Raw genomic sequence first — 22315 nt, 5'->3', positions numbered from 1 at the left:
CAGGATTTGAGACAGAAATATCTCTTTGAGGGCAGTAAAGAAGTACTACTCTCAAAAATATCTTTTGTCTGTTGCCAACATGAATGACTTGAAATCAGTTATTATTAACAGACATTATTATTACAATTATATTCTTATTGTAACCTTCCCTGAATTTCAATTACACAGTGTCACTCATTGGTCACCGAGAAAGGAAAAGCTCAAACCTTCATTCACACAATAAGGGTTGGATCCCAGGAAACATGTCTCCCATCATGCATTCCATTCAGAATGTCAACATCATCTTCTGCTATAGTAAAATCAAACACCTGTGGGAATGCATAGATAGTTAACATTGTGGGCACAGAGAGAATCAGCAATCTAATACACACTATGATATTTAACTGACAGGCTCATTTATGTGTGAAGCAGAATTTTTCTGTATTTTTCCTTCTGAAAATTCTTATATTTTGTCATAGAAAAATACTCCATTTATCTGACAGGCTCCACAGGGTCCTTTGCTCCTTTAGTGACTCATTTTTATTTGTAGACTATGTTAAGGTGGTTTTGTAGCACTCTGGCCTCAGGCAAGAGTCCAAGACAAGGGTAGTATCAAAGCTGTTTTTTGACAGCACTCTACATTGTCACTGTCAGAAGTACAGGAATACCCTGACTGCAATCCATTTGGAAACCTGAGCTCAGTATTTCACTTAGATCCCAATGTTCAGTTTAGAGTGTTAATTCTCTTTGGCTAAAGTTCTGAGGAGAAGAACTGTATCAGAAGGTATCAGGACATTCACACAGCTAGCAAACCAAAGTCTGGATCTATCTTTTCTATGATTCTACTTTGACAAAGCACTCACAGATTAGCTAATGCAGAAACAGTGCTACAGTGCCTCAGCACTAACTGGAAAGCAATCACCTTTCTTCATTCATAGGTTCTTACAGCCACTGACTTCTCCTGTGGCGAGACCTGCAACGTGAACGACGGTGTCAGTGTTTTCTTAGCAGGTGTCTTATTCAGACATTATCATCAGAAAGTGGCTTTAACTTGGTCTGTTGTGTTTGTCAGAGCTGCTTCATGCTCAGTAGAAAGATCCTGTGGCGCTTGAACTGCTGCCAAATGAGCTCCTCCCATCCTGCATTATTCAGCAATCACTGTCTGCTGGAATGACCTCTGTAGTTAAATCTCAGTGCTCACTCAAGCCCTATAAACCTAAACCAGGGCCAGTCACAGAACTAGAATCCCTATATATTATATAGTGAGGGTTTAATGAGTACCATTACACCTATATACAAACACACACACAGAGTGACAAAAATAGCAGACAGAAGTTTCCTATCTTCTTGCAAAGTTTCTTCCTGATTTGCCGAACAGTTCGTACCCCTATGATATTTTTGGAAGTAACAATAAGGTTGTTGTGGTTTCCCCTCTCCTAAAAAAAACCCTTTTCAGATTAGAGAAATGGAGAGAAAAAAATCAAGTAATAAATGAAATCCATTTTGTACGAAAAGGAAATTCAAAAAAGAGTGAGGGGAATCATGCTGCCAATCCTCATTCATTCCCACTTTTCTTTGTCCAGTCCCTTCATGCTAGGACCTTTTCTGCAAGTTGAGTAGAAGGATGAGGAGGAGTCAGCTCTGCAGGACAGTGATTTCCTTGGAAGGTCTCTATCTCAGACAGTTCTCCCCAACTGAGCTTTACAGCTTTCATACAGTGTTATGCATAGCATCCAAATCCCTTCCATTTGACCTGTGTGCCTACCACAAAAAGGACCCAACCATGACCAGATTGGGATGTTCTACAACCAGCCAAGTAATAAATCAAAATATTAATAATAAAAATCAACTACAAAAGGTCTTCTATGGATTTTTCTTTATATACAACAATTAGCTTTCCCATTGATTTCAGACATTTTTGAGTTATGGCTTTCTACTATATTGTAGTGATTTTAAGGTACCATCATTTGCCAATTTTAACTGAGTCACCCCAGCATGAAATTGGTATAGGAAAATGGGAAGGCAAATCAAATATTAAAAACAGTTATTTGGATGTTAATCAGACTCAAGCGCATAACCAAATCTTACCTTGCAGTTTTCCTCTATCCTTTCTGCCTTTGTGGACTTTGGAATAGTGACAATGCCATTCTGAAAAACATAATGCATCTCATCACTAAAATTTACACAGGTTTGAAGAAAATGATCTCTCTTCAAAACATTTCAAGACACTTCTCATGTCTTCTGAGGTTTTAATTTCATTTTTCAAGGGACACTGACATTTCTATATGCCATTTGCAACGGTAGTTATACACATTGCATTAATTTCCAACACAAATTATGTGGTTTATGTCAACTTAATACACTATTTCAGGGCTTCATACTTCGTGTTCAGTGACAGAAATGGAATGATGCCTGATACTGCTTAAAACATTTACTTTGAACACATCTCTTATTGGTGGTTCTTATTCTCTACAGTCAGATTATTTGCATATTTAAAATACTGCCATGATTTGTGTACTACATTCAAAATTTCCAGCACAGCACAGGTAGTTCACATGATACTAACATATTGAAGGCAGAAATACTTTCTGTATAAATTCTGGTTTGACGCACAAAACCCAAACTATTTGCATTTTTTTCCTGCAAAAGGAGACACATTTTTATTACCAGCTTCCATTACCTGTATACTCCAGCGTATGCAAATCTGTGCTGGAGTTCTGCTGTATTTCTTTGCCAGCCAAATGACAGTAGGATGAGTGAGTGCTTCACCTTTGGCTAAAGGACAGTAGCCTTCAAAAACAATATCTCTGCTCCTACAATAATCAACCAGCTCCTGAGGTCTTTGGAAAGGGTGGTATTCAACCTTAGATAAACAGAAATAAATTTTTAGCAAAAACTTTGAGAGCACATTTTGTAGGAAACATCACTGAAAAATGAAAATATTTTTCTCTCAGGCTTTAAAAATACAACAGGAGTTAAATCCCTGCTTCTGGGAGAGAGATTCAGTTAGCAGCTTTAAGAGACACATGAAGGATGTTCATCAACAAGTATTTGGCCAGTTTACTATGTATTTTATGTTTCCCTCAGGGGCAAGGTGCATGGAGCAGTTCTCTGCCCGACCTGCAGTTGGGTGTGCACTGTTGTTCTGATCTGTGTTTGCAAAATACATGCAAAGGCACAGTGGAAGTCAGCATTAGGTCATTTGTACTGGTGCCTGGAGAATACCTTCTCTTCCCCAGATCTACGTCCTTTCCCACTACTTTACTAATGATCTTCGAGTTGCACAGGCAAGGGGAGGGGGCTGGGCAGGGCCTGTGTTTGCAGGAGACCAGCCAGAACGATTTGCTTAGGATGGAGGGCCTGACCTTGGAAGCAAAGCCTGTTGGCATGGACAGTACATGGAAAACCCTGTGTTCTGTGTGTGGTGTCACCATCAGCTTATACAGAGAAGCAATCACACAGTGGAATGAAGTGTGAAGGAGACCCTTTGTAGGAAGGAAGATCACAAATTGCCAAGAACCAGTTAAAAGAGGAAAAGTAACAAGCTACAAAGACATAGTTGTTGGGAGCAAAAGGAAACAGAAGTTATTGGAAAGTAAGAATCTCAGAAGAGCCACATATTCTGGCTAAAGCCAAAAGAAAAACTCTGTAATATTCCTTAATAGGATATTTAAATAAGTATTTCAGAGTTCTTACACTGTAAGACCATACCTTCCTCTGCATCGACATGAAAATGGATATTGCTTTTTTTCACAAAACACATATTCATGTGATGCATTTTTGTGACTGGCCATCATCAGTGTCCCAGAGATCGAACTCTTACGCATTTTGAAGAAAAATACTCTTCTCAACAATTACCTCAACACATGGAATCTGGAAAATTTCTTCTGCCACAAAGGGGACAAATGACCATTTCCTGTTTCTCATCTTTAGTACATGTTGTCTTTTCAGACAACAATAGTCAGGAACAATAGCCTGGCAGTCATTCAACATGCACTAAGAAAAAACTGTGCCCCTGGAAGGCTGGGCTGAGTCAGCCTAAAGCTGCGAGGAGCTAAATTACTAGGCGGACTCAGGAACAAGGTTCAAGCAGCACACATCCATGTCTTCAACCTTTGATGTTTCTTGACCTTTGAGTACCCTTTGTATTTCATGTTTAGATGTGTAAGAGCAGTGTTTAGGTCATACAGTTATTCACTTGTTTGCACCTGAGCCAACCACAAAAAATTCTCATATTTACGCAAAACTGTGAGGGGAGAAACGAAAGAGCAAGCAGTGGGTAGGGTGTATTACTCAACTATTACAAGAGTAATAGGCAATTTTAGCAGATAATCATTGCACTAAGCATAGCAAATAGCCTAGACAATATTAAATAAAGAAGGATGTATTTAGGATCAAGTTCTGAAAAATTTGCAGTGCCCCTATGGCATCATGTGACTTATTCAGCATTTATTACTAATATAACTGCAAGCAGAATTTTCCTGCTGGTTTAATGAGATTTCTAGGCAGCACAGTTCCAGGTTACACCAGAAACATTTAGAGCAAGAGCAGCATGCTGAGATGGCACCTGCCTGCTCCACAAGCAGAAAAACACAGCAACAACTACTTCCCACCTTGGATACTTTGTGCCTTTCATGAATTCATGAGACTTCCAAATTCTGGGAATTGAATTTTGGCACATGCAGTTGTGTGTTGGTAGCAGCAAGTTATTTTAGGAAGCTATTTAAGAAGAAAAATATAAAATTCATAAACAGTTTTGAATTCAGTTTTTTTTCCTGAAATCTTTGCGGAAGGGTCTATCAGCATCTGAATGGTTGGGACTAGCATCCTAAGCCACACGAGGCAGAAGGGGAATGGCCAGCATGTGCTTCCCCTCAAAGGACTCATTCTTACCCCCTGTCTTGCCCCACCCTGGCTATTTTAGTCACCAAACTTTTCTGAGGCCAGGGCTGTCAGACAGTGGTAGAGAAAGATCTTGATCTTATCTGGCACTCCACCCTCAGTGATTTGTGTGTAAAAACTGGCATTTGTCTAATAAAACAGTGTGCAGCTCACTTTACAGAACTCTTCACAGCTGCTGTCTGGTCAGCCACAGGGGACCTCGAACTAAAGCACTGGTGTTTACAACCATCATAGTAAAATGGGGAAAAGTTGAGCTAATAATAATCCTGGCCCTTGAAAGTCATACTTTGGATGATGGCACACAAAAACCTTACTCTTTCCACCCTGCTGTGTTTCCTTGCATCTGGAATTCAGTAATTTTCTCAATGGGAATACAGAGTCTTACAATCATTTCTCTTCATGTAACTGAAATACAAGCCTATAAATATTTCTCTATAGAGGAACAGTTCAGGTGAGTTTATGTACAAAGGGGATGTTTTCCAACACCTCAAATACATTTCTACCTGGTACAAAATTGCACAACAGAGTTCATTATTAATGGCAATATCAACAACATTACTAAATCTCTCTGAGGTCATTAGAAGTAATTTGCACTTCTATAAGAGAGGAAAAAATACTGATGAGCATTCCTACATGGAATTCAGAAAGGAACAGTTTATATTTGGTTTCCATATATTACTTTATTAAATGAAATATACATGTTGACTACTTCCAAAATGTACTTTTTCCCCTAATGAGTGACAGGCCTATGAGCCTTCAAAGAGACTTCAAGGATTTCCTGGAGCATATATCCAAACTTACGACTGCCAAGTCAATTACAAACTCTGGAACACAAACCTGGAACTTCTAGGTTGTGAGTTTGATTCTACATGATGCTAGGATAAAGTATTTGTCATCATTTTACACAGTGTTTAACAGCACTTTTAATGGTATATTGCAATTTTAAAAGGTGCTTGCTTAGTACTAAATACCTTAGCAATACTATGTTCTTGAAAAGATTGGCCTTTCCTACTTCTTGAAAAGCCATGATGATACTGTTTTTTTTCCAGGAACCAAGAAGATAGGCAGTGCTTAGGTTTGCAAAACAGAAATATTGCAATGACTGAAGTCTAATAAAGAACGTCCTTTCTCCTGCCTTCCACTTCCTCCTCTTCAGAGAAAAAATAACTTTCAATTTTAACATCATAAGAACTGCTGGAACTGTAAGAACACCCTAAAATCCTAAGAGGGAAGTGATTTTCCTTCACTTGTTTTTTAATATTTAGACTTTGTACACAATGATTATTTGCAAATGTTTTGTACTTAGAAATAAATCCACTGAGAAAGTACACTGTTTTGTGCATAAATATAGCAAAGCATTTGTATTATAAATTGTGGGCAGTGAAATAAGAACTCAGTACAGCATTTCCAGTCCCAATTTGAATTTAGGAATTCAGTAGTTATTTGATGGTGCTTAAGTAATCTCACCATCAGACAACCAAGAAACAGAATAAATACTCTTCTGATGATACCTAGAAGTATCCTGTATACCTGGCTTACAGGATTCCTGTAACTACAAAGTGCAAACACAGTAAGAAAACTGTTCAAAGTGGAGCACTTTGCAGTGACCTGGATATTGCATTGTTGGATTTTGTTTTAAATTCAGAACAATGCTGTGCATCACCTTAGAGAAATGACTAGTAGGGGCCTTCTCCCACCCCCCAGTAACAGCACAGCCTCAACTTTTTTTCTCCTCTTTTTTAGCCAAAGAGTTCTGTGGAATAGTACCAAGAAACAACTTGTCTCCATGAACACCACTGACACAGTAAGACTGGTGACATTGTGAGCAAGAGGAAATTTCAAAACAAATTGCAAATTACGTTTTTTTCCTTGCAGGGATTTAGTAGGATAATGAAAACCTACTCCCATTTTAGAGGCAGTAACAACTTCTGCAAAGCTCTAGTAAAACTTTGTAGATGTGCATTTCTTGAACCTTGGAAAACTCATTGATACTTAAACAGTCACCAACCTGCTCATCTGAACACATATTTCAATGGCTTATTTTGAATTACTTTATATGGGTTTATGCTAATTTAACATTACTCCTTATTGTTCTTTATTAACCTTTAGTCAGTGGACAGCTCAAATCAGAACTGTTTGGTTCTGACAGTCACATTCTGAGCAACCTTTTTATGGCTGTTAATGACATTAAACCATAAACATCTGCCAGAAATCCTGACCACCTGTACAAAGGGGAAGAGCATGTGCCTGCACTCCGTCCATTCCAGCTCCCACATCTGTGTCAGCACACACACACTTTCTCTGGCAGGAGATGGTAGGAATGGGAGCATGAACTTCCAGCACAGCTGTAGGCAGAAACCTGCAACAAGGGAGCAGTTGTCAAGTGTCCTGGCAGTCTGCCGGTATGTAGGTGGCCATTTGTCATCTGCCTAGGGCAGCAAAAATTGTTTTGCCAGAGCTCTCACACACCTGCCTAAGCGAGGAGTTCACTGAATTTAATGTGACCTTGAAGTAGGAAATAAGGGGGAGCAGGGCAAACAGCACCTTTGCATGGATATCTAATTACCTAAGGCTTTCAGTGCTGCTTAGAGAAAATGCACATACTATTTGAACACAGGGTCTCCAAAATTGTGTTCACTCTGGTGATGTTAAATGTTCAGGGCCTCTTGAATTTTATTTCTAAACTTTTTTATCATCAAAAACTGATACAGGGATCATTTGTGTCTTAAAACCAGACAGTAGTCTGGGAGAAAATGGGTGGGGGAAAAAAAGGAGGAAGGACTTCCCTCCCCTTCATGTCATCTTCCTGAATGGTTTTCAATATGTATATTGAAATGAAAGAAGAAATTTATGACTAAGGCTAGTCTGGGTGTAGCCTTTCAGGCACAGGGGTAGGGAGGAAATTATTAATCAAAAAAACCAAAGTAAAAACCCAGACCCAGATACTTTACATATATTTATCCACCCACCTGATTAACATGTGGAGTAATCACACAGTCTTCCTTCAGTTGTTCAAGATGGCTGATAAGAAAGTTGCTGACACCAATTGATCTACACAAACCTAATAAGAGAAGAAGAAAAAATTTTGGGACAATCCTAAGTATTTGGGAGGATGATTTGAAAAATATCACTTTCGAGAGACAAAATGATTGTACACGTCATTTCTGCGGAGCAAAAACCACAGAAAAAACAGTACCAGAATCTAGTTTGACAGTATTATATGAAAGCAAGGTTTGGTCACAGTCACTTTAGGAAATCATTTTATAATCTAAACACACTGGAAACTCCCCAGTGTATAAAAACTCCAGGCTAAATTCTGGGAAAGGCTAATGTAGTATAAGCAAAGAACAATTAGACTCCACCAGAATGAAAAGAAGGAAATGGTGTTCCGAGCAGCTTGCCAAAACTAAAGAAAAGTGGAACATTTGCTGAAGACTAATAAGGTGTGAGCAATACAACACAAGGACACACAGCCCAAGTGAACTATGTCACACTGCTTATATTTCTATTAGATCATTACAAGATGTTACGTAAAACTCAGTGTAAAATCCTCAATTAAATGAGCAGTATCTAACAAGAATCAGAAAGCTTAAAAATGTAGATTTCTCAACTCCTGTTGACATGCAAATACAGTTAAATGGGACACAGGTGATATGAAGGTTATTTTTAAAATAAGCCTTAAGTGTGCATGCATTTGTATAAATGAAGAGCTGACAGTCCTGAAATCAGATGTCTTCCTTCAAAGCTCAGATACAACAAAGCACAACTCTCAGTATTGGCTGCCACCAAACAGTCAGTCCTGACTTGGATAGTTTGGTCCTCATTCTGTGCTAAACACAGCTAATAGTGAAGCCAACTGTGGTTAGGCTAGTAGGGGTCTCCATAGGCTGTGGATTCTGTGGACCTAACTCAGACTAATTTCTTCCGTAGGTGAATTTTGTCTGGATTGACTTGATCTGCATTTTGGTCTGTAGCTCTACAGATGGAAAGTCTATCTCAAGGTGTGTGAACACAGAGGTCTGATCACTGTTGTTTATCCAGTATTTCTCTGAGGTGGCCAATTCTATATAATGTATAGGCATATGTGTATCTATATACAAAGAAAGAAAGAAAATTTTTTTAATCCTCTATAAAATTCTGGAAGTGAAGTTACAGTTTACTGCTGATTCTTATAAATAGATTGTTAAAGTCCTGAAAAAAAATAAATCAATCAGCTTTCACATTTTTAGGAGCACAAGCAGATAAGCTGCACAGCAGCAAAACCTGCACACATACTACCACTTTTTAATGTGGCTTCTTTTGTAGAATACCAGAAGAAAAAAAAAAACAGTGGCAATGAAAATGCCAGACAGCTTTCCCTCACAGAAATTATCACTGTTCAAGATGTATAACATAATTAGGTTAAAACCTGCACTAGAGTGATTTACATAATTCGTATGTAATCTGCCAGAAGGAGCAAAACCTGAGCTTTTGACTTCTACTGACAAAACAGCCCTGGAGTGTCAACACCAATAAATCATTATGCCACAGCACTCAGAAAAACACAGTTTTAACACAATGGTGAACCAAAATATTATACTCTATTGTTGATAGCTAAGGAGTTACAAAAAACATGCCATTATTGCCCTTGAAGAATAAAGCTTTCATTTCAGGCTGAAATAAAACAAAACTCAATCACAGACATGAAAAATGAAAGGGCTTATCAAACTCGTACATTTCCACAGAAAGCTTCTATTTTTTCTCCCTACAGTCTACTCTAAGATGTTTTGTTTCTAGCATATTTCTCATAGGAGACTTTGAAGTCTCTTCTACCACGTTAGATTTCCCATCAAGAAATTTCAGGTCAGTCTTAAAAGGTTATCCAAGCCATTCCTACTAAAATCAGTACTATAGCATTCATGTGCTTAGAGTGATGTTGCACAGAGAAAACCAAGTTCAATATTGCCAAGAATGTAAACATTTCCCCAGAAAACAGAGACACGATAATTAGAATTTCAATGTTTTTGCAGAACCAGCATTTTCTTATAACTTTTTTGTTCAGGGAATACACTTAAAATATTTCACTTTCATTAAATACACATACTTAGTTTTGGTAAAGTTAGAGCCCTTTGTTTCAACTCTATTGCTTTGGTTTTAGCTACAGTCTAATATGACAGTGTTGTGACATTTGCATCAAATTACAGTATAAAATACAAAAAATATTAAACTAATTGCACAACCTAACTGTACCTAATCTTATTTCAATGCATGGTGGAAACATGAATTCAAAACACTGGAGTTTCCTGAAAAATAGAGCTTAAATTTCAACAATCAATGGATTCTACTCTAGAGAATTGCTTCCATTTGCCTGATGGAAGTTGCTCTGCATTGTCCAAATCTCAGAAAGATTGCCTTAAAGTAGCAGATTACATTGAATTACTTCCACATTTACATCTCCTGGATTCATTCCTAAGAATGAAGATTTTAAGAAAGATGGACAAGAAAATGAAGGTCTGGTTAGCTCCTGGGCCTTAGCCGACAGAATGACCCTTGTGACTGTGTACATCGAATGAGATTCATCAAATCACATCAACAATAGAATAAAAAAACCTACATATTTAGAAATTTGTATACAAGGGTCCCAACTCATTGCCTTGGAATAACCTGGGGAGTGTTGGGGGGCACATTTCCTTGTACTTCCTCTCTCACAGAGCTCCAATAGAGGTAAGTTCCCCAGAGTTTCTGCCATGGGTCTCAAAACCACAAGACTGCTCTTGAAAAGGGGGACAGGCTTTTTGTTGGGTTTTTTTTTTCAACTTAATATCTGTTTAGTATGCTTTAAAAACCTAATTTCAGACAATTCAGGCACAATTCATGTCTTAGCTGTTGTGGTGGTTTCTTAGTAGGTGGTTTCAAAGTCTATACTTCTTCTTGACTTAACCAGTTTAACTAGTCCTGTAGTTCAGGCTTTCTGAGATAAAAGTTTGCAATGTGCTAGCTATAATTCCTCTAGAAAATGCCCTTAAATCTACATTTATACTGTCTAATTTACAAAGTCACAGAGCTTTGAGTCAGGGAGAGAAAGCATCCTCCTTATCTGCATGAGGAAATGAGTGGTCTGGCCCCTACTAAGCAGATTTTGAGAAAGTGCCAGGTGCAATAAACAAAGGGTTTGCAATTCCCCATTAGCTCCCAAAGCTTACTGAGGCTTTGTCCTACTCCTTACGACTCTGACTTCACAGGCTTTTAGTAAAACTTGGCAACGCTGAGTCTTTTATGCATGCTAAAAATTGCCTGACCACAATGGTGGAACAGAAAATTTCATCCAGCTTTGAAAACTCATCATGAAACTCTGGAAGACACATCAGAAAACACTGGCAAAATAATGGTTGAATATAATGGGAAAAAAATAAGGATCTTTTCTATTCTACAAAAAAAAAATCTTGGCATCTACCACACTGGTAATTTCACCACACTGTAATTCTCCCAGCTGCTGTGAAGCACTACATCATGCTAATGGACTGCTTTGCAATATAGCTGTGTATTAAGCTTAAAGTATTTTTATGGCAAACTAGAGAATCATTGTATAATTTGGTATTATACAAGGTAAAGGGAAAAATACCCAAAGTTTGATGGACACTGTTAGTCTTGCAACAAAAAAGCATAAATACACTGTCTTGGCACCACAACACTGTTTTAGTACAATAGTGAGCCTTATCTTTCTGCAGCACTACTATGGACTTTTATCAGACTTCTACATACCCTCTGGAATATTAAACGTACAAAGTTCAGATTAAAAAAGGTTTTTACATTACAAAACTGTATACCGTGTTTGTGGAGCCCATTTTTCTCCCCCTCCCTTCTGCTCCACATGAGTCAGAGCAAGGGAGAATTCCCACGTCCAGCAAACAGTGCCCATTCTGTTACATCTTCTATTCAGGCCACAGAATAAAAACACAAATGCATCTACTTTTCACATGAGGTCAACTGCAGTAACTGTATCTTTATTAACGAAGGTTAGACAGGTTGGAAAGGTCCACATTCCCTCTGATACATATGCTAAGAACTTCTCTGGGGGTAAATGGCATTACTCATAGAAACCATACAAGATTTGATTTCAGCACAGCTTGCTAAATCAAAGCTGTGGGCTGAGTGTGCCCCACATGCAGACTGGAAGCCAAAGCCTTGATAAATAAAGCAGACTACTCTTAGAATCAATAAGGAATTAACTTTTAAATCTATGAAATAACACTTGTTCCCATTTCACAGGCTAAAACACACACAGACACCAAAAGGCTAAGTGTCCTTTCTGAGACATGCAGGAAGACTGGCAAAACTGAAAACACGAAAATCACACTTTCTCCCCCAAAGGATTTTGGTTTTTTAGCCTATTCATTGCCACAGTATAGGTGCTTATCTGCCTTTAAATTACTCTGCTGCTGCTGCAATTCTATGATCATTACTCCTGCTACAGATCAGCTGTGAACCATGCCAAACTGTGAGGACAACAGGAGAGGAAGCATGAATAGAAATCAAATTGTCAACTTCTGTGACTGAAAACTCATTACAAACATTCAGTGTACACAACTGTTAACTGGCTAACTAAACAGCATAATGCAGCAGTACCAGCTCAATGTAGGCCATCTCTGACCCTGGCTGCTCATACTGACCACTTCACTGCAACATTATCTTAGTTATACTGACACATTTTTATTGTACAGTTGACATTATAAACCAGAACAGATTTTTAAAAATCCACCAAAATTCAGCATACACAAAACAGATAAATTATGCCTTTCCCCAAATCATGTACATTATTTATTGAGACAAAAGGTTATGTTGAACAAGGACTTTCCTCTGAAAGGCATTGCCTTCTACACAAGAGTTCTTATTTTTTAAATAAGAAACTGCAAATGCTGAAGATTTCTTTATGTTGCTTAACTCAAATACATGCAAAAAAATTTTTTCCACATGTCTTTATTGCTCTCTTTATCTGATCAACAGGGTGTGGTGCAACCAACATCCTCACTGACTGCAACCACCTCTAACCCATGAAAACATACCTCTGAACCACATTTTGGATAATAACAACCCCTGAGATGTCTTCATCTGCCAGAGAGAATACTGTTGACAAGGTGAAAAAGACGTGTTGCTGGGCAAATTATTTACGAGCTTTTACTTCATAAAACTTTAGTGCAACTTATGAACACACATTCATATATGACTTCTACTAACAAACACTCCTGAGGCATTTCGTGGAGCTGTAACGCAACAGTTTGAATTCTTAGCTGTTCATCATTTGACAATATAAGCAGAGATTTAAAGTAATTTTTCAGTAGAATAAGAGCAGAATATGTCATCTAGCAAAGGATGTGCTAGAAATTTGTGCCACCTCCACAAAAACTGCATTGGTTCATTGAACCCTCACTCATACTTTTAAGAATGGATAGAAAATGGAAGAAGAAAAGATGATGATTGAACTGGTCTATGCCCAATGATGAAGAGGATGAGAATATTATTAAGGTTGATTAGATGTCTTCTCACTTGGAATTAAGCTGCAATTACTGGGCTAAAAAATTTCTGTTACTTTATGGGACTCTCCTCAAATCACACACAAAACATATGTTAACACATTATGGAATTTCTGATGCAAGTATGAATATTTCATGTCAGCATAAGCTGCACTGCTAACTCTAAAAAGATAAGCAAACAATTTTACTCTTAGTAAAATGGCAGCGAGTCCCAGTGGGATCTGAACCCAGAACAACTACCACGTTATTACTCTTGCCAACTTCAGGCAAGAGCTGGCTGGAAGCCCTCATTCTTCCCAGAATTTTTAGATAGAGAGACGAGTAATCATGTGCATGTGTATGAAAAGCTTACTGAGATGATGGGCTAGCCACAATGCCAAAATCAAGGCCGTTAAAGACGCTGCATATGGAAGGGGTCATTTTGCTAGGAACAAACCAATTACCACTGAGCATATATAATGACTATTCATGATGTCAAAGCAGCTTGCTGCACTGCTTTCATCTGCCGGCCGACAAATGCCTCTACAGGAATGTTGCAGCTGTCAAGGGAATATATGACTCAATGTATGTATCTTGGAATGGATTCTGTAAGCAGCCTGGTCTCTGTTCTGAGGTACTGGAGAGGATAATTCCACAAAATGACAATTTTGAGACCGCAAAAATTCAAGCCACAGCCTTGATATTACAAGAATCCTAGTTGATTTCAGCTGTTACAACAGAAATAACCAGTTATTATATACAATTGTCTCACTGACCAACTTTGAGAATTTTTGCCCCCTTTTACCTCAGCACTGTTTATCCCATAACCCTTTAAAGGAAAACATGTATGCAGGCCACTGAACAAAGACACATGTTTAGAATTCTCTGCCTCTCAGCACTGCAGTACAGAGAGACTTCTTTGCTCTGACTGTGACCTTAGACAGATACACATGCAGCAGAGGGAGTCACCCAGCTCCTGTGAAACAGCTCCAATCAAACTGGAGCAGATTAACAAGTCAGATAAGATAACAAAAATAAAAAATAGCATTCGACAGCATCTAAAGTAACTAATTCTTAAAACTATGTTGTCCTCAGATAGTAGAAATCAGTTTAACAATAATATCTTCTCTGCCATGAATAGAGAGCTATCAGCTTGGTCAGAAGTCACACAGCATTTTTACATGGGAGTTTTTAGTGCAGGTAAAGCCTATCCCAAATCCTTTATCCTATACTGTCAGGTACTCACAAAACTTCCAAAACCAGTCAGTAATATTATAATTCTCCTCCCCCATTCACTTGTTCCTAATTCTCAACATGAAGAAGTTACAATGGTTGATCAGTGGAAATTGCTGCAGTTTCTAAGGAGCTTGCTCATTAGAAAAATCTTCTGATCCCTTGGGCTGACTACCAAGACCAGGTGCAGAATTCTGATCCCTAAACTACCATTTGAGATGACATAATTCCCTCTGGAAGCAAGGCTGGGCCTAAATGGATGCAAATCCCAGGGGCTGAAGTAACATGGAAAACAACAGACTTTAAGACAAAATGGAAATCTCTGCACTGAATTCTTTCTAAACCAGCACAAGAACATCTCGTGAATCAAGCAGTCTTATAATTCATCAGTCTGATAAATAAGCATTCTGATGTACTTTTGGTATGATTTCAGGAAATGTACATAAAATTTCTAAGCTTTGGTTCATGTTATGGAATGATACAAGTGCTGTAGGTTTGGGTACCACTCTAAATAGGTATCTGCCTTTGTTGACCAAGATTGTATGACATTTTGCCCTGGAAAGATATTAAGGGAAACCAGCAAATTGACTGACTGGGCTCTGGCTATGTAACAGAAACACTACAAAAGCAAACTAAAAGCATAACCTTGTATTGGTTGTAGGGAAGAGAGGACAGAGGGTAAAAATACACAAATTTCAGGTTAAAGAGGGAAAGATGCTGGTACTACATTTAATGGAATCTAAGAAACCTAGTGGAGGATTTAACTAGGAGAAAAGATGAGCATATTTAGCCAAAGACTCTGTAGCTCAAGGGCAAACCATAAAGACACAGGACGAGATCCAGATTCAACACAAAGGGATTAAAATACCTGAAGTGGGTAAAACTTTCAGGGTGTGTTATTTTAACACAGATAATTAATGTACTATGTCATACTGTTACAGTAAAAGACAACACTGGCTTTAGGAACCCTATGAGTGTTTTTGGGCACACTCACATCTATCACGGTCTCCCTGAAAAAAAAAATCTCAAGAAAAATGCACAGGATTCTGGGAAATTGTTTTTAAACTGATGTGAGATCTTGAGATAGCTGCTTGGTTGCCCCAGGCAATTGAACAATGAATTCAAGCACAAGGGTGAGAGTGCTAAGACATGAAACCTGCTTTGAGGTGTGCTCCTGAGACCCCAGCCTTGGGGCAGGAACCACATTCTGTTCAGTTTCCAAAGCACACTAGATCCAAGGAGTGCAGCCCAAATTTCAGTATGGTAAGTAATCAACTGGAGAGAATAACCAGATCCCTAACAAATACTACTCAGATTCTCATTTTAAATTGTTCATATTTCCAAAATTACAAATAATATCAGGACAAAAGATTCTTTTGAAAAATGCTAAGCTCAAATTCCTTTTGATGAAATACAAAAACAGTACAGTGGTAAGCCACAGTGGGAATTTTTCAGTGATAGCAAAAGATCTCTTTCATCACTTGAATCTATTATTTTCTATTTACCATAACATTCTGATGTTACAGCTCAACTCCAAACCTTCATCAGGAGCATATAAGGGAAGTTCTACTAAGCAGTCATTGACTGAGAAACAGTAAATTCAAGGCTGCCCACACAGCTCAATGAATGCACACCTACCAGATCACACACCAATTTCATCCTCACATGCTGCATTCAAGCAACAACAAACTTGCAGCAATAAATCCTCTGCAGCCAGAGATACTTGGGAGTTTACAAAAATTGGACTCATTATAATATAAGGAGTTTTGTTTAACTTTTTATGCAAGATTCCTGCTTCCTGAAATACGTATTTTAATAATTTTGACAAGTAGCTTCTTTTTGGACTTGTGACACAAAGTTTATATTATCTGGGAGCAGGGTCTTATAAAATAGTGCACACTGCCCTGGACAGGGGCAGAGACCCAAAACCTCTGGTCTCTCCTGAGTTAACTGGGTGGGAAGATTCTTCAGGCCAGATGCCCTGCAAGTTGTGTTACTGCAGCCCAGTGCCTCAGCTGCTGAGTGCTGGCTCTCACATGAACCTGACTAAATCTATCTTTGTAGACCTGACCTAAAAAAACTCTCTCAAAGCTATGAATGCAGATGCAGTTCGTATTTTTCTAGTGTCAACTTCTCACCAATGTGACCAGTCTAAAACTTAATATAATCTTCAAAACAATCTGCATTAAAGACTTTTACAGTCTTGGGTGCTAGCAGTTTATTTAATTTCCTCCTAGGGCAATTGATAATAACAATAGACTATTAATAATTTACATTATTTTAAAATGTTTCTTGCTCCAGGTAAGTAGAATTTTGCAGACTAAATATTAACCTGAATTTGAGGTTGGAGAATGAGTTTTACACATATCTGCACACAAACTACCTGCAAATACAGTGAAGTGATTAAAGAAAATCTTGTTAACTTCAGTCAGATCAAAGACTTAGGTCAATATTGACATCTTTTAACCATCATGTAAGATTCTTGCAGAAAGTTCCGTAACACAAATGAATTATCAGTTCCATAACAAAAACCAATTTTTTTTTGCTACAGAGAACAGCAATTATTGTCTCTGCACTTTCTGACACTCTCCAGTGTGGACACAGCTCGTTGCTAAACCCACCAGCAATTTGAATAATGTCAATATTATCTTTGTGAAGTGACTGTAGAAGCAGATTATTGGTTTAAATGGTCAGTCCTTAAATGTGACACATTTAGTTTCTACTAATTTTTTTTCCAGAATGAACATTTCCTTAAAAAAAAGTAACAAAACTGCAAACAGGAACCAATAACTGCATGAACCAATGTCAAGTTCCGAGAAGACAAAGAACTTACCTGCTTAGTACAGAAGTTAGGATTTCCCCCCAACAAAGACTTTACTTTTTTCCTCAAGTAAGGATTTTGACCAAATCCTACATCCAATTCATATCAAGGCTAACATGTTACTCATGTAACACATAGCAAGTCACAAAGATATGCAGCAAGTGTTTAATCTGCAGTGGAAAATCTAGTGGTTAACCATGCAAACAAATTATTTAACATTTTGATCAGGAATCATTGCATTTCCAACTCCAGAGTGGTTAACATCTGCACGTCATTGCAGTAACACATAGTTATGGTCAGGACATCCAGAGTCTGTATCCCCTAAAGCAAAAACGTGGAAGTTACCATTCTACTGTACTCAATTCACCCAGACTATTAAATTTTCCTTCCCCTGTAGATGATGTAACTAAAGTAATTTAGGCAATCAGAGCTAGAAAACTTATCCTCAGCTATAGAATGCTTAAATTCAGAAAAAGACTGAGGGTAGCAACATGCAAATGGACAAAACTGTTGAAGAAATACAATTGCAGGAAAAATAAATATAACATGGGATGTCTGTATAGAGGTTTCACGTATAGGAACAAAAATTAAAAGTCATTTTTCCTCTGCTTGTGAGGCCAGCAGTAGTATTTCCAGTACTAGAAGATTACTGAATAGATAACAGTCTTTCCCATTAGAAAGATCTATAAAGAAAGAGTTGTGTAAGACAGGAAAATCATAAATGCACATGGAAAAGCAGAATAAAGGCAATAGGATAAGGAATAATAATGGAACACGAAAAACACAACCTGTCTGCAGCAAATTAGGATGGCACATCTAGGCACAAATGACATGCAGTAGCTTAAATACTCATCAGATGAAAAACTTCTCAATGGAAAGATGAAATACCTGGTGAAATAATTGATCTTGAGATCTAAGAATCATTGATACTTTGAAATATCAGGTCAGTGTAGCATTTCTTTCAACACTGAATGTTGTAATGCCTTAAATGGCAGAAAACACTTTTGGCAATTTCCCTTATGCTTATAATAAAAAGCAAGAACAAAAGATGTATCAAAAATAGCTTCTGTGTTTCCAGGGGCAGAGCAAAAGTAAATGAGGGTTGAAGTGTAAAGAGGAGAGGTTGATTTTTAGCTCTGATAAGCTGGTAGTGGCACACAGCCTCTAACTGCCTCTGTACAACTCTCCTGCTATAATCACTGTCTCAGTAACTCTGGGTTAGTGGATACACTACTTAATCCAAGAAGTCTTCTCTCCATCTGTGGAACTTCTTTGAAGCTGTAAAATACGTGTCCATATGGCCCAAAAACTGCACAACAGAATCTTTTCTCACAACACTATTTCTAATCGTTCTGCATACTTCAGGAGCAAAATCCTCCTCTTAAATCCAGTGTACTCTTCCTATTGCTATGAACACAAACTGTTTGCAGCACACCACAAACCAAACTGAGTTACCGGAATTGGGAGCATAACTCCCTCCTTTGACATTTTTCCAGAAGGTTGTTCCTCATTTAGCCAATTAGTTTAAGTTCTAAAACACCAATGGATCTATAAAATACCACAATATATGACAGATTGGAAAATTACATTATACAATGGAAAAAAAAATCTAAAAGGAGTAAAACTTGACGTGATTAATTCTTTTTAACAGAGGAGATTACTACAAAGGTGTTCTGTAGTGTTCAAAGGTATTTTATAGTGGCCTGTAGATTTCCTCAAGAAAGTATTCACACCACTATTACTCCCATGGACAGAATTTGACAATGTATTTATTATTCATTACCCACACCAAACTTCTAATGCTGCAATTTCCAAAGAGATTCTCTTAACTTGCCCACCCAAATTCCAGTGAAATATAAGCATACAGTTCAAATGAAGTTTTTGAACATCTCTCAATACGAGTTCCCCAAATCCCCAAGTGCACTACAATTCCTATCTCCAATGCTAAACTAGGTTTTTGCTGTGACATCACCTTTCTCATAGAGCTCTTCCATCGCTCGCCAGGTTTCAGCTCGGACCTCTCGGTTGCTTTTGCCTGGAACATGTGTATCAGGCCAGTGCATTAAATAAAGATCTGAAAAAGAACCAGAACCAAACTGCTCATTAAAATATCCAAACCATAAACATATCAAACACGTGGAACAGCATTTCCCCTCCTTAATGGCCCCTAAGATATTACCATCATAATGGTTGCAGTTACTACTCCATGATCATTCCTGTACACACCCATGTAGTTTTAATGAATGAATTCTATAACTTCTCATTAACAACTAAGGGTAGCAGAAGTTGCACATATGCCACAGGTTTTGGTCACTGTGATCAGAATGTTATGGAAGGTAAATATGTTCAACAGTTCTGCACATATTCTACACAACCTCAGCAGTGGTTTTGGCTTTTTCCTTTCTAAAAAATAGTTCCATTTATGAACTCCTGTTGGAAATTATATGAGTTAAGAATTATGGTACATTCTTTTGTGCAGATTTTTCTGCTTAAGTTTTGTGGCAGCCTTTATGAATTTTTAAAGCAATGTTTAAACATATTAAAGGAACAAAATTATGCTGTATTACATTTTATGAAATGTTACAACAAAGGAACAAAATTATGCTGTATTACATTGTATGAAATGTTAGAACCATTTCAAACACAATATTTACTGCTGATGAAATTATCATAGAACCTTTTCTTAATATCTACCCTGAACCTCCCCTGACACAGTTTCATGCCATTCCCTCAGGTCCTGTCATGGGTCACCAGAGAAAAGAGATCAGAGTCTGTCCTTCTGCTTCCTCTTGTGAGGAAGTTGCTTTGTGTATTGACTCCATGCAAGAAAACACTAACCTTCAACTGAAAAAGGAAGCATTTCCTACATAAATTGAGAAATGTAAGTGTATTGGACTCAGAGTCCCGAATCAGATTATCTAAATTGGAAAAATGACAGGATCTATAACTTCTTTGTAAGTCTGAAGACACTAGTAGATATTCTGAAGGAGAAATTTAAGAGATACTTGGAAAACAAACATTTCTATGTAAATTCTAACTGCAAATTAAACAGGTAACTGCAGGCATCCCAGTCAAACAGGTTTTGGTCTCTGCTGCATACATTAGTCTGGCAAAAACCAGGAAAAGAAAATAAATGGATGACTGAGATGTGCACCATTTTCTTTGTGCTTTATAATATTCCTTTTTTTGGCAGTTCAAATACAGAGTTAAGAAATAAAAAACCCAGACTTGTTTGCAATGAAAAGAGTTTTGTGTTCTTTGAATACATCACACACTTCATTTGCAGCACCTCTGTGAAAACACATATCCTCGGCTTTGTGAATAATGAAAAAAATGTAAAGAAAAATATCTTTTTTTCACATTTAAGGATTGCACTAATGATTATTATACCAGTGGGCTGATGTATTAGCTTTCCACCTCTATAAATACAAATTCAATCTCAGTTTAAGAGGAAAAGGCATCATGAAATTCATTATAATACATCAGTTCCAGTTTTGGTACATCATCGCAACTCTGCTAAAGAAACTACGCAGATTAAGAATCCAGCTAGAACAGCACAGGATTTTTGTACAATAAGAAACATTAGACATGTACCAAGGAAAAAGCTACATTTCACTTTCTGATACCAATAACCCATTAGGCTTTTAAATACAATTGCTCAGACAAGCAAATATCACTGATCTGCAGCATCTGGATTTGCATCATGTTTAAAGAAAAAGTTACTCATTCTTTGCCCTTATATACATAAAATTCACATCCATTTCCACATGCAGCTTCATCATCAATCTACAAATAATTCTTCTCTAATTGCTCTAAGAAAAGAAGCTGGATTTCTTAAAAATAAATACCAATACACAGTGTTGCAATGAATACCAATTTCTGTGACACTTAACTGAAAACTAGTATTGGGGTATTGATTAAAGCATTTGGTGAGGTTATGATCAAAACTCAGGACTACTTGAATTCTGTTGGCAATACAGTCCTTTTAAAACTTTGACTGATTTATAACTAGACATAAACCCAAGGACTAGCATTAGGAATTGTTAATATCAAGTGTTCATTTTGATCCAAAATTATATACGTCCTATGAGCAGAGGCTGAGGGAGCTGGGGTTGTTAAGCCTGGAGGAGGCTCAGGGGAGACCTTATCACCCTCTACAACTCCCTGAAAGGAGGTTGGAGTCAGGTGGGGGTTGGTCTCTTCTCCCAGGCAACCAGCAGCAGGACAAGAGGGCACAGATGCAAGCTCTGCCAGGGGAGGTTTAGGTTGGTTATTAGGAAGAGATTTTTTAGAGAGAGTGCTCAGGCATTGGAATGTGCTGCCCAGGGAGGTGGTGGATTCACCATCCCTGGAGGTTTTCAAGATGAGACTGGATGTGGCACTTAGTGCCATGGTCTAGTAACCATGGAAGGGTTGAACTCAATGACCTTGGAGGCTTTTTCAAACCCTGCTGATTCTATGATTCTGTCATTGGGGGCAGCACATAGAGAGAGACTGCCATGTGTGAATTTAAACTTTTTTGCTTGGATGAAGGAAATGTCATATATAAGTAGGTGTGAGTTACTGGTATCTGATGCCTATCTCAAGTAAAAATGGAAGAATTATCTATCTTTAATTGATGCTTGCTATTTTCTCCAAACCAGACTAATAAGAACTGCTTAACTATGCAGAAAGGGGCAGCACATAGAGAGAGACTGCCATGTGTGAATTTAAACTTTTTTGCTTGGATGAAGGAAATGTCATATATAAGTAGGTGTGAGTTACTGGTATCTGATGCCTATCTCAAGTAAAAATGGAAGAATTATCTATCTTTAATTGATGCTTGCTATTTTCTCCAAACCAGACTAATAAGAACTGCTTAACTATGCAGAAACATGTCATAAAAATAATC

At 37.8% G+C, this 22315-nt stretch overlaps 1 protein-coding gene across 1 annotated transcript in view; it reads right to left on the bottom strand.

Annotated features, from left to right (window-relative positions):
* Positions 1-212: 212 nt before the first annotated feature.
* Positions 213-22315, bottom strand: part of LOC103797497 (uncharacterized oxidoreductase ZK1290.5-like) — a gene marked incomplete at its 5' end in the record, with an annotated part of 27451 nt that continues 5348 nt past the window's right edge. The window contains 5 exons of the mRNA XM_009069716.1: positions 213-308; positions 2068-2127; positions 2660-2842; positions 7851-7942; positions 19397-19498. Of these exons, the coding sequence (XP_009067964.1) occupies positions 213-308; positions 2068-2127; positions 2660-2842; positions 7851-7942; positions 19397-19498 (533 nt within the window). The remainder of the gene's footprint in view (positions 309-2067; positions 2128-2659; positions 2843-7850; positions 7943-19396; positions 19499-22315) is intronic.

This window comes from Acanthisitta chloris, unplaced genomic scaffold, assembly GCF_000695815.1.
Source record: "Acanthisitta chloris isolate BGI_N310 unplaced genomic scaffold, ASM69581v1 scaffold20282, whole genome shotgun sequence".
Lineage (NCBI taxonomy): Eukaryota > Metazoa > Chordata > Aves > Passeriformes > Acanthisittidae > Acanthisitta > Acanthisitta chloris.
Note: the sequence above shows the minus strand (reverse complement) of the source record. Positions and strands in the feature narration are given on the sequence as shown.